General features: G+C 33.9%; 1 protein-coding gene across 2 annotated transcripts in view; it reads right to left on the bottom strand.

The window, feature by feature from the left end:
• The window catches only part of LOC113492476 (hemicentin-2), a 181,157-nt gene that overhangs the window by 6,916 nt on the left and 161,445 nt on the right, over positions 1-12,796 (bottom strand). For both annotated transcript variants that reach the window (XM_026869936.1, XM_026869938.1), the window contains exons 4-10: positions 8,475-8,585; positions 8,184-8,387; positions 7,008-7,159; positions 2,847-2,994; positions 1,917-2,047; positions 707-866; positions 388-491 (exon numbers count right to left, since the gene is read on the bottom strand). In XM_026869936.1, the coding sequence (XP_026725737.1) occupies positions 388-491; positions 707-866; positions 1,917-2,047; positions 2,847-2,994; positions 7,008-7,159; positions 8,184-8,387; positions 8,475-8,585 (1,010 nt within the window). The remainder of the gene's footprint in view (positions 1-387; positions 492-706; positions 867-1,916; positions 2,048-2,846; positions 2,995-7,007; positions 7,160-8,183; positions 8,388-8,474; positions 8,586-12,796) is intronic.

The following is a 12,796-nucleotide window of genomic DNA, read 5'->3' as shown; positions in this document are numbered from 1 at the left end:
TTTGAGGTTAGAGTTTGTGTTTCGGGTCCGAAATATGGACAATGGTAACTAGAAATAAACTATTCAGTGGTTTTTTCATGTAATAAATAATTGATTACACTACATTAGATTAAGTCATAATATAAGTTCATTAGCTACGAAACAAAAAATTGTATTATGTAGTTTGAAATATGATATTATATTCATGTCGAAATTTCACAATTAATCGGGTACATTTACTAAAACATCGTTTTATTTTTGAAGAGCTGAAATGTTTATTTAAAAATAAAACAAATGAAATCTTCGAACAATTCCGCATTTTCAACAAGTTCAGCCTCCCTATAACTGGACCAACATCCTATTATTCTCAGACCGGCGTATGCTTTTCCCCTAAACACCTATACTCACCACTACTTCAGGAGGGTTGGCGTCCACGTGGCAGGTGATATGAGCTCGTTCCTGTTTGGCAACACCATGTACCCTCTGCTGGGAACTTCTGCAAGTTGGTGCATCTGTACAAGAAATGTATTCTTTTAGCATTTAATTTTGATCATTTTCCGGCCATAACAAAGAAATCTAAAAATATTATATTATTGGGCTTAATTGTTAGATATAAATTTTCGATGCTGCATAATAAAGATATAAGAGAAAAAGATCACCACATTCTCAAAAAACGCAATTCAATTCCGAACTTTATCACCAAAACATAGACTTCAATTTGTCTTACACAGAACATTCAAGGAGAATGGTTTGCTCTCGCCGTCGCCCTCAGCGTTGAAGCCGACACAGGTGTAGTTGCCAGCTGTTCTTCTGCCGACCCCCTGCAGCACTAGCGACTGGTTGCTGATGATCACGCCTTGTCCAACGTTGTGGAGGAGAGTTTTACCCTGGTAAAGTGGAGTTAGATTCTTCCATTATTTTTGAGGTTTAGGAAAGGTTTGATGGCAAACGGTTTTTGCAACCTCTCGCATGTATTAGGATAAATATTTAAAGTTTAGCTCATCCTCTATCATTTCGTTACTAATAATTTTTGGATTACATTTTTGCGAAAGTTTCATTCACTTACCACCACTGTTAACAAGGCAACAAAACAAGATGATGCGTCTTCAGACAGGTAAACGTCTCTTTTCATGGAAAAGTGGGGTATGGCGTTGACGGGAAAGATTTAATATTCAAAATACCAATATGTAGGTTTTATTCTGGTATTGATCATAAAAGGCAGTCCGAGGATAGGTAACTGTTTTGAAATTGGTTTTTTAATAAGACATAAGAAAATGATAATCATTTTTTTCAACGTTAAATTTATTACAAGCTCCCAAAACCGGTTATAAATATAACTGTAATTATGTCGCCATTATTCTATAAATAACGAGAACGTCTTATGGCGTAGCAAAGTTAGTTTCGGGATGAAGTCGTGACAACCCTTTTACGGACCCCATGGGATTGAAACTTAGCGTTATGTCTCCCTACAAGATACATGGTTTGACTATAAGTTTGACCCTTTTGCTCAAAGGCATTATTGAAGGGTCTGTCCTGTTTAACTTCTTGATTGAAAATAATGGAAATTAAAACTTAGTTAACTTTATAATAGCTAAGAGATTCTCTTAGTAGATTATATGAAAATATTTCATTTAAGAGACTGATTGTTATTTTAGAAAGTAAAATTGTTTTTCTGTCTATTTGTTTCGCTTGAATAATTTAACCAATATTTTGATAAACCTTATTATGTAATTAAACGTGTCGATTGTAAGAAAGAAAATGAACCCACTTTTATTATTATGATAATTTTCCTGTTATCTAGTTTAATTGGCGCACCGTCGTGTGCGCTCATACTTAAGGGCTCTGATTGGGTCCAAGACTAGTCGAGTGATACCGAAAAACTCAGAAATCCTTCTCAAATAATTATTAACACTCGTCATACCTTCAGCATTACTTACATTATGTCTCCATTCGACTTTATAAACATATGGGTGGGCTTTGATGATGCAGTCGAAATACACGTCGGTGCCTTCCCGAATATTTGACGGGTCCAGGTTAGTCCCTAACCGAACTGTTGTCTCAGGAACATCTGTTAGACAATATATGTCATAATATGATGTGTTTTAATAAATACTTAATGCAAGGATGACTCATCAATAAATCTTTGATCAATAGAATAATAACATATCAACAAACACAAAAATATTGAATAAATTAGAACCATGAACTGAACTTTTCCGATATTATAAGTAGACACTTACAATGCCAGTATTCAATACCAAAAAGTTTGGAACGTCCTCTTGCAAAATTTCATTCTTGTACATAAAATCTAGAATTCAAGAAAAACAAAGTCGTGGAGAAGTTTCAAGGCTTACGTAATAAAATTTGGAAGGGAAATTTTGGATAAACTTAATTTTTCTTTACCGTTCCCCACTTCCTCGTGGGAGAGTTGTAATAAAACGCCTAGGTGTGGAAGGCTTTTACTTACGACCGACGAATTTATTGAACAACATAACTAAGCAGAACTTCTTTTCTATTTGACATTATGTCGAGAAAATCCTCTTTAATAAAGAAAACGGAACAAATTCCATCAGAAAAAAAACCGAAAAACTTATTCCTGAAATCATTTGCCTTTGCAGTCCCAAAACTTAAAAATGATCCAATAACTCTTCAAATACTGGTACTTCACCCATATACAATAAAACTCTTAAGACCTCATAAGAACATGCAGGTACCGTACATTACACTTCAGAAATTCGTCACAATGGGTATACTGACCAGAGACTCTTGACCCCATTTTAAATGCTCCAAACCCACTTACATTTTCGCTTACACTTTAGAAGGATGAGGACCTCAATTAAAAAGTTCAAAGTGTTCAAATTACTTACACTGTATATCCAGGGTCCAATCGTCTTCTAAGGCTGGTACTAATGCCATTTGAGGGTTGGAAGCTCTGCAGGCCAGCTTCGCTCCTGCGTCAGACTTCGTCAATTGTAAGGAAACTGTTGATGTGGTTGTGTTCCCATCCGTTGATAGCTGTGGACATGGAAATATGTTAGAGATTATTTTCTATGTCTAACTGTTACGATGATGGTACACTAGACCATATTGTAACAGAACATTTTCTAGTGTATCGACTTTTCAAGAAGTAACATTTTGTCCAGGTTTTGGAGGAGCACACGTTGCGTGAACACATTTGCGAAAAGTTGCGAGGTGCCGAAATATATAAAAAAAAAACAAAATTATACAGGTAAATAGTTACTCGCTTCTAGAATTATTCAAACAGACCGAGTAAAGAAATGAAGAGAAAAAGAAATGCTCGAGGTAGTGCTGTAGTTCATCACCACCAGTAGTTAGGTAGGAAGTAGCTATGGTTTAACAAAGATGATGAAAAATGCCAATATGATCTGTATAAACTCTCAGAGGTTAGATTTCAACCAATAACATAATAAGCTGAAATCAATAAGCTTCGTATCTGAACTTTCTCAAAAATAACATTGTTACAACGTGAGAAATCCTATCAGTAACTTTTCTTTTACCAAACAAATTATTCATTTACATGGAAAGCTTCTAGTACTCTAAAAGTAGATACTTCATTCCCTCCGTTAAAATGAATTAATATATAATCATTGATCTTAAAATACAAACTCCCCCGAAGACTAATTCTCTCCGTTTTACAAGAGGATAAAATCGAGAACGATTTTCAAATTATACTTAAAATCCTTTGAAGTTCCGTTAAAATTCATATCGCGTTCAATTAATATTATTTTAGAGGTACTAAATCAAAATTCATATTGAAACGATCATCAGACATTTCAGTCGGGGCCCTTAACGTGGTAAACATATTTAATGAAAAACACGGAATTCGCTAAAAGCAATATTTATCAAATGTTTTAAGTTTAAGGGATTGGTTTATATTTATTCAGAATCAGAATTATTTATTATTTGCAAAAACATAAGTAAATATAAAATACAGCTGATCTTGGGAGTAAATATACAGAGAACTTTTTAGTCTACGGTAAGACAGACAAATATTAGAAGAATATACACAAACTGTCCTTAGATGGGAAATAGGCGGGTGTGATGTTGTGTTTTTAAAATCACTTTTAAGTTTTCCATTTTTAAAGGTTCACATTCCAAAAAGGCACGAATAATAATAAAAATTTTTATTCCCACCAACTTTAAAACAAACTTCAAAAGCATTAAAATCATAAATAAACCATAAATCGTCTAAACTTCACAATGAGATACGTGTTCTGAACAAAGTCCTTAATAGTGTTTAAAACATCACTCCTTAAACAGCGATTATTAAAAACGAAAATAGCACGTTCTTTACTACGTGGGGTGTTAACACAAACGTGTCAAACGCTTAGGTCAAATCTAAATCAGAAACCCAGACACCCAAAGTGATTCCGAAAACAAATCAACCAATGACAACCCTGATCCTAAGATTCACTATTCAGGATTGATTTTAATTAAGTGTTGTTAATATTAATTTCTAGTTGGCATGTTGGCTGTAGGTTTAATTTAATTACGTACGACAATCAAACGGGCTTGAATAGCGTGTGTGCGACTTGATTGACGCGCCGCGTTGTTGTAATCAAGATGACTGATATTTCGGCTTTGCCAATGTAATCTAGTTACATCGTCACTTTTGTTCAAGAGAGCGTAGATGCAGGGAATTTAATTTTAGTGCCGTAATTTATACGTTGAGATAATGAAAGAAAAATATTTGGTTTATGTTAGATTACGACGGTTGTGAATAATTGAGTGTAGTGCTTCTAATCAATATTAATATTGGTTTTGTGTTTACGTTGTTTAGAGGGGCTTATTTAATTTAAAAGATTTTGGATGAAGATGTAGATAAAGATGAGATTCAAAATCTTTAGATATAAAAATCGAAGAAGTTCATTCTGCAACTTTGTGGATTCTTCTGTTTTTGGGTCGTTCATATACCATCTAGTGTCAAAATTTTAGTCGCCCACAGGTCTCTGGCTTGGCATCACACCGCCTTTTAAGAAGTGTAGATAAAAGAGATAGATGATAAACATTAAATATGCATGGTCATAAAATAATATGTTTATTTCGTCAAATTATTTCCCCAAAGTACCCAGCATGCGGTCTGAGAAATTGAATAGATCATGTAAGTAATTGCATCTGATCGCTTGAATCAGACAATTATTTAGTATTTCGAGTAGCTTGTTACGGCCCAGACTTAGACATGAGAACACCTCTGATAGCCTGAAATCCGATTACAAGGTGGATTCCACTTAAACTTTGGGAAGGAATTAATAATGCCTCAGTGATTTGATTGCATGGATCAGATCGGTGTCGTAGGAACGTTCTGCAAACCTATTTACAAAACAATCGTTAAGTGCTGGGAACTTGTTGGTGTAGACTTTTTAATCTTTTTTGATCCGTGTGTTATATCTTTAGACGACATTATTAAGCTAATAATATTATTTTACAACAGTGTCCAAATGCAGATTAAAACCTTTTCTTATCTCCATCTTTTCTTTACCTTTGTTAGGCCGTTTTAGTCATAGGCTCGAATGAAAATAGTGTAAGATATTTAAACTGTCAAGTAATGTACAGCCCGAGCTGAGCATTTCCGAAGATTTAAACATTTTCCTCTGACAGGTTTCAACACGAAACTTCTTCAACAAATTGCTTTAATGTTAGCGAAGAAAATACTTCTATTCTTTCTAACCCGCTTCCGTGGCAAAGCAGGTAATAAGAGCAAATTCAGTACTAAACGCTGGCGAGATTAAAGATGTGGATGCAACAGGTTTACTTGTTCAAATACCTTCGCTAGCTCATAGACATTGTATCTATTCACAAAGAAAAATAAACTGTTGTTCGGTTTCTTTCTAACTGGACCGATTTTTTCTAACTGAACGGTCAGAGTTAGGAATAACGGTATTTTATGTTTTTGTAGTCGCTTTTAGAAATTTTAGAATGATTTTACCGTTTATAATCCGACAACTTGGAAGTAAGTAAGATTTTGTATTCATGTCTTGACAAGGATGATTCTGTTCGAAAAAGAAACATTCTAAAACTTTCTTGATATTTGTTTCGTTGATCGAACGAGGATAAGCTTTGTTTCACGAGCAAAAACTCAAGACGCTATAACACTTTGCAGTAAATCTTTTAACCTAGGTGGAATTTTTTCCAAGCCAGCTAATCAGGGTACCTAACGGGCGTCAGACAAATTTGCCTCGACGGGACTTCGGGCAACTTTCACTTTCTACAAACATTTGCAACAGGAACACCGTTGGGTCTCTTACGAGCGATTTGTGCACGCCGTAAGCATTCTCTGTCGCATTCAATCTACATTTATTACTTTTACGTGCCCCTATTTCAAGTCGCTACACTGACGCCGTATAAGATTGGCCACTTTGATTAAATTTCTATGCAAAATTAGCTTTTCCCTCGAAAACTTTGGGAATTGATGAGCTGGTCTCCCTTATCTGTTTCTAAGTTCGTTTGTTGTCAATCTCGATAACCGCGGCACTCGATAGGATTTTCTTTGAAGATGCGAAATTAATACGTAAGGCATTATAATGAAAATATGAAATATTTGCGTTTCCGTACAACGTAACTTCAAACGGAATGTCAAAGTTAAGAGTGGTGTTTAATGTGGCCTTCTTGTTAATAGATGTTTCTTGAAGATTTGAGTAGGAAGTTGGCGCAATCAATACATTTATTATTTATTTGTTTTGAAACTTTTGTTCAGGTAAAGGTAATTTTTAAGGTTCCTGGGTTAATAGTATTTATTTTTTGTAAAGTGAAATAACCTCCTATGCAAGACGAAAAGGCTCAAATGGATAACAACAAAAAAAAAATTTTAGCATCATAATGCTAACTGGCTATATCTGTATTCTAGTATTTTACTATCATAAAAAGAAACAAATGAAACAAAAACTACAGCGAAGATCATTTTCAATGACATTATGAAGAGAGATGGCAATAAACAGAGTGACGTATAGTGTCACTTTCATAATTGCAGCTATTACTAAAAACAATGATAGTAGTGATCAGAATCTTACCGTTTCCTTCGCATTATTTATCCTATGTCCATTCTTCCACCAGGTTATCGACGCTGGCGGTCTTGACCCTGAGCTCTGGCACAGCAGATCGTACCTTCTGCTTGCCGATAACGGCTGGTTTGATCCCAAGATGTGGACTGTTAGAGGTGGAACTGCAAACAAAAGCAAGTCTTGCAATTTTGAACTTTAGGTCTTCAAGAATAAAGTTGACTATTATTTTTTCGGATTCAGAAGTCTTGGCTGTAGTCTGATTTCCAAGACTTCAATAAAATACTTTGAGGTTTTTCTCAGACACTACTTTTTTCGTTCATTCGTCTCATATGTAAAACCCACACAAAATGATACAAAATTGTCTCCAAGGAGAATGAATTCCTGCGAAAAAATATTTGGTAATAACCATTTAATAATTCGCGCAGAATGTTCTATGAAAAGTTCGTACGTAGGTGGTTTAATAAAGGTTTTATTAATAACGATATTTTCTCTACAATCATAAGAAATGTTTAAAAATATTTTCCTCTATGTACTTACTAAATCTATTTTCTTTATTTAATTCAAAATAACTTGCGTGGGAAAACAAATCAAAAGCGGAATTAGTTTTTTACTTCTATATTAGGGAAACGTATTTCCTTATTACGTGTTTTGTTGGGTGATATTAGGTGACTTAAGTCTTAAGTGATCACGCGATGTCTCGTGATGTAAGTCCTGTCAAGTGCGGTTGACTACAGCTAATAGGATAGAGCTATAAATATAAGATAAGCATGATTTTTGTTACCACTGGTGACGTCATATTCTTATCAGAAACCTTAGTAAACCCAATAATTTTGTTTTCGTCACTTTCTCGGCCCATCAAGCCTTGGCTAGCAATTTAATCACTATATGCAGTAATAACCACTTGATATGATGATTAAATTGTATTTGCAAGTATTTTTTCACACTAAGAACAAAATTACGAGATTTGGGTTTATGATAAAAATAAAATGTCCGTGACGTCGCTTATCCGTACACTTTTTACCGTCTAGCCTTCCTAATATTAGCATTTACAAAAATATTTGACGAATTTGGTATTTCTACTCGATCATAAAGGATATTTGGTATATCGAATGCATGTCCGAGAGCTTAACATACTAAGGAAAATTACCAATATGTCAGATCGACAAATCTAAGTATTTTACTTACAGTTCATATCCAAAGTAAGAGTAGTTTCAATGGGATGTGCTCGCGGATGATTCGAAGCTCTGCATGTGAACGCGGCCCTCACGTCGAGCCTCGTCAGGGGTCCTATGTGGAGGACCCCTCGGACCCCATTTCCGGAGAGTGGGGTAGCTGGTGTGTCTGTCTCCACCTCGTCCCGAAACCACTTCACCCAGGGCCTGGGACGACCTGGAAAAGCAAGGAGGTGTTATTTCATGTTAATTTCCCTGTCTGCACATTTGCGTTTAGTAAGATTTCCAGATAATTTCTATTTACCCCCACTAACGTCACACTTGAGCGTGAAGGTGTCACCTTCGATGTAGGGCCCGACGATGGCTTGCTTCACGTCGCCCTTATCATCTGTGATCACCATCTTACTGGGCGGCACTGTTGGCAAAGAAATGACAAATTGGTAAGTTAGTTAGAACATAATTAGTAAGTAGTTTCATCAATATGTTCGGTACATTTGGTAAAGTATGTAGGCATTGTTAGTTTCTCAATATAACTGAGGTTTTTAAGCTAATAAGTAATTTTTAATTACCACGGTTGAATACATTTCATTTGACTACTTTGACGCCTAAATACAGTAACTCAAGAAAAATATTCCCCAATATAGTAAATATAAAAAATTTAAATCCGTGTATTTTGACGGAGTTTCAATAAAACTCTATCACGATCAAACGCCTACAAATCTCCCATTTATCTTTAAGCCTCTGCTGATCTGCACAAAATCTCGACTGAGGATATCGATAATAGCCTTAATATAATTTTCATAGCCCTATTCCTTTACTTTTTATTATTCATTTAGCATTAATCCCATTTTTATTAGACAACTTTTATGTCCAATTATTTTATAATGCCCCAGTTTATTTGTTTAAGTGAATTCCGGTAATTTTGGAACGGCAATTGAATATTGAATGAGCTATTTATAAAATGACCTTTGAGCTCGGGGGAATGTTAATTATATCTTTAATCTTCGTGAGGGCCTTAAACGATAATGTGGACTTTGCAGTATTTTTTCGGCAATTTACTGATTAAGTTACTACTGCTCTTGTAGTACCAAGTTAATCGAATTTGAATTTTATGTCGGTGAGTACAATGATCATTTTCTAATGAATCATATTTTTCAGAATTATGGAAGTTGCTAGTCTAAACTCTCTAAGTCTTTAAAACTCAAAAAGGTACGACATATAACCATTGCTCCTTACCTAAAACTTAAATTATCTAAGCAAATCATTTAATTACTTAAATGTGCTTGTCACTTTAAGGAGGAGACAAAACCGAAAGTTCTAATAAAGACACTTGGCAAATACTCATTCTGAAATAAGATCTTTTTACATACATTTATTTGCTGTTAAATGTTTAAAACTAGAAACTCATTTCTCATACTAATCCGTTCACAGAAAACTCATATGAGAGCAGTAATTACTTGAGTAACAACATATTGGATCAAAGATGTCAATTTCCCCGTGATTGGAGGTTAAGTTTGCGCTAACTATCAAACTGCTTTAGTTAGCATATTCCTTGTGAGTTCAGACGCGTGGTTTGATTACTGCGAACAATCTGAAGTGGAATCTAGTTTAATGGAATTACGTGGTTTATTATGAAGCGAGAGTAGTTAAAGTTACTAAAAATATTTGTTGTTATATTACGTGTTACGATACGTCATTTGGTTTTCTAATATATTATACAGTGTAATTTTGTGAGAAATGTTGCGTAGTGGAGTTTGTTTCAAATATAAAGAAGGTTGTATAAAATTACAATCCCTATTTTTTTATGTAAATCAGTAATTTAACGACTGCTTCTTAAGCCTGTGCTGGTCTTAACTCCTTGCCATCAGATTTGTTGAAGCGTATAAGAAATCATATTACTTTGAAAAATCTCTGGTTATTTATTTTAGATCTTTATTTACAACGTTATACTATAGATTCCATTAAAGTACATTAAATGTACGAGTATTTAAAGCATCAAGAAACGACAGTATATTTGTTTAAACTAAAAGATGAATATTTTATATTTAGAATCAATTAAAAAACGCAAAAAGAAGTTTTCATCTTTGCGTCGAGGGGGGTTTCGCTAACATTCAAGTGGTGCACAGGACTCCCAAACTCAGAACAAGCATTCTTTAATCACATAAATTCTAGGAAAGTACGCGGGAATCGAATCCACGGTGACCTATACCAGTCGACTTTCCGTACAGTCAAAACGTCACATCAGTGTCAAAGCGATATTAGCATTAGTACCGCAATTAGATACATAGTTCAGAAAACCCCGTTGCCACTACTTAAGTCCCGATAGGATAGAGTTGTAATGTTATATACGTATGCTATATACGTAAGCAATGTTCCAGTATTAAAAGGGTCTGTTGTTTTTATAGCAGCGTTTGAGATTCATTTATGCTAACATCTGTAGAGTATGGCATAATAGAGATAGCTAGCCTAGAATAACATCGAGTGTTATTTATTTTGTAAAACTGAGAACATTTCGTGCGATATTAGATTCATCTATTACTTTAAGTATTAGTTTTGAAGACTAGCTGTTTTTTGTATATACGTAATATAAGAAGGAAATTTTTGTCAAATCATATTTATGACCGTGCCCAACGCTGCTTTACTTCGACTATTATTAGTATTTGTTGTGACAATTAAATCAGCAGTATTAAATCATTTGTGATGTCATCTGTCTTGGCCCAACAAAAACGGACAGGTAGAATGACAAAAGGAGCCTTTGTAATTAAGTTCCAGTTTACCCTTTGGGTAACAAACCCTAGAATTTGTTAAAAACTTTTTGAATTTTTACTTAAAAATAAACGTTATAAATATAATATTATGATAAATGTTATCTAAACCAGAGAATGTTATATGTATATGACGATAAGCGCAAGTTAAAAGTCGAGCTACATACCCATAAAATACATTATTTAAAAATAAAACTCTTTTATACTAGATCTAAAAAGGCTTTTATGTGAAAGATAAATGTAATGTGAGACTTTGTTGTATTTGTAGTGCAACACAATAAAAGATTCAGGAAGAATTCAGGGGAATTTACAGGTTGTTACACGTACGATACGACGCCAATAAACCATGCCATATCGACGAAGTATTTGAAAGGACAGAAGGTTGATTCTGATCGAATGATGTTGAAAAAGTAAAAAACATAAAAGTGGTTGAAAAGGGCTAGTCACAAATTGAGCTGGGCCTCGAATAAGGTGGTGGAAGTATTGTTAGACTGAATTATTAATATAACATAATCCTTTTTGAATAACTTTAATCTGTTAGTTTCTAGCTATAACAAAATTTGTTCTAACAATTGAAAATACTAATCTATACTAATGTATAAAGTTGAAGAGTTTGTTTGTTTGTTTGAATACGCTAATCTCAGGAACTACTGATTCGAATTGAAAAATTATTTTTGTATTGAATAGACCATTTATCAAGGAAGGCTATATAACAGCTGCGACTAATAGGAGCGAAAATACAATGGAAAATGTGGAAAAAATTCTAACCACGTGGACGAAGTCACGGGCAACAGCTAATAACATAATAATATCTACGACTAGCATATTTTAGTATACAATGTAAAATACACGGTGATTTTTAGTCGTCTTACAAAACGAGCCCAGTTCATGTATCCGACGTAAAATACCCCTAGGCGCGATTATTTTTTTTTTATCATCAACTAAGATTAAAATCTGAAAATACTTTTAAAAATGATCAAAATGTCGCTCGCAACAGAGCTGTGTTTCCAAAAAACTACGAATTGCATCATAATATTGAATAAAAATTGCATTGTAAATTTATTCAAATCTCATAAATACCTATTTTTTTATCATGAACGTGTTCTCGTCATTGGATACATGAACTGGGCTGCTTTTGTAAAACGACAAAAAAATCACGGTGTATAATATCATAATTAGATCGTTTATAAAACCTTAAGTAAAAGAGGAATTGCTAGCAAAAATACCATTAGCTTATTTTTGTCAAGAAAAATATAGCTTTGTGAAAAATAAAAGCAATAAAAAGATCTACGTAATATTTTTCGTAAATTTTCATTTTCCGAGTGCTACATAAACGTTCTGGAGTTATCTAGATGGTGTCATGAAAAGCATGGCATCCGCTATGAATACGAAAAGGAGTTCACTTTGCATTGTACACTGCAGTGGGTTGCAAAGGTGAAAATGTACACTTTAAGGTATTCAGATTGTTAATTTGCATTTCATTTATGTATATCATTAAGAATGCTGTATAAGACTTCGTTGTATAAGCAAGGAATTTTGTGTTTTAAATATGTGACACAGGAAAATATTTTTTGAACATATTATGAAACATACTCATTAAAACTCAAGCTTATCAGGTCAGAATTAAACAGATCAGTTTATTTGTGTTAGATATATTATGTACGTAGACTGTAATAGAAATTTGAAAATTATGCATTAAAATAGATTTATTTATGCTATTCTACTGTGATTGTTTATATCAAAAGTTCTTCCGCACTAAATTGGTTGGCCCTCTGAATGGTTTTCACAAATCAGCCTGGTGGTGCTGTAAATATAAATTAATAATTAGGCATGAGTCTGCTTTCTAACGAAATGCTCTAAT

This window comes from Trichoplusia ni, chromosome 4 (assembly GCF_003590095.1).
Source record: "Trichoplusia ni isolate ovarian cell line Hi5 chromosome 4, tn1, whole genome shotgun sequence".
NCBI classification, from domain to species: Eukaryota; Metazoa; Arthropoda; class Insecta; order Lepidoptera; family Noctuidae; genus Trichoplusia; species Trichoplusia ni.
This window is presented reverse-complemented; position numbering and strand designations above follow the sequence as displayed.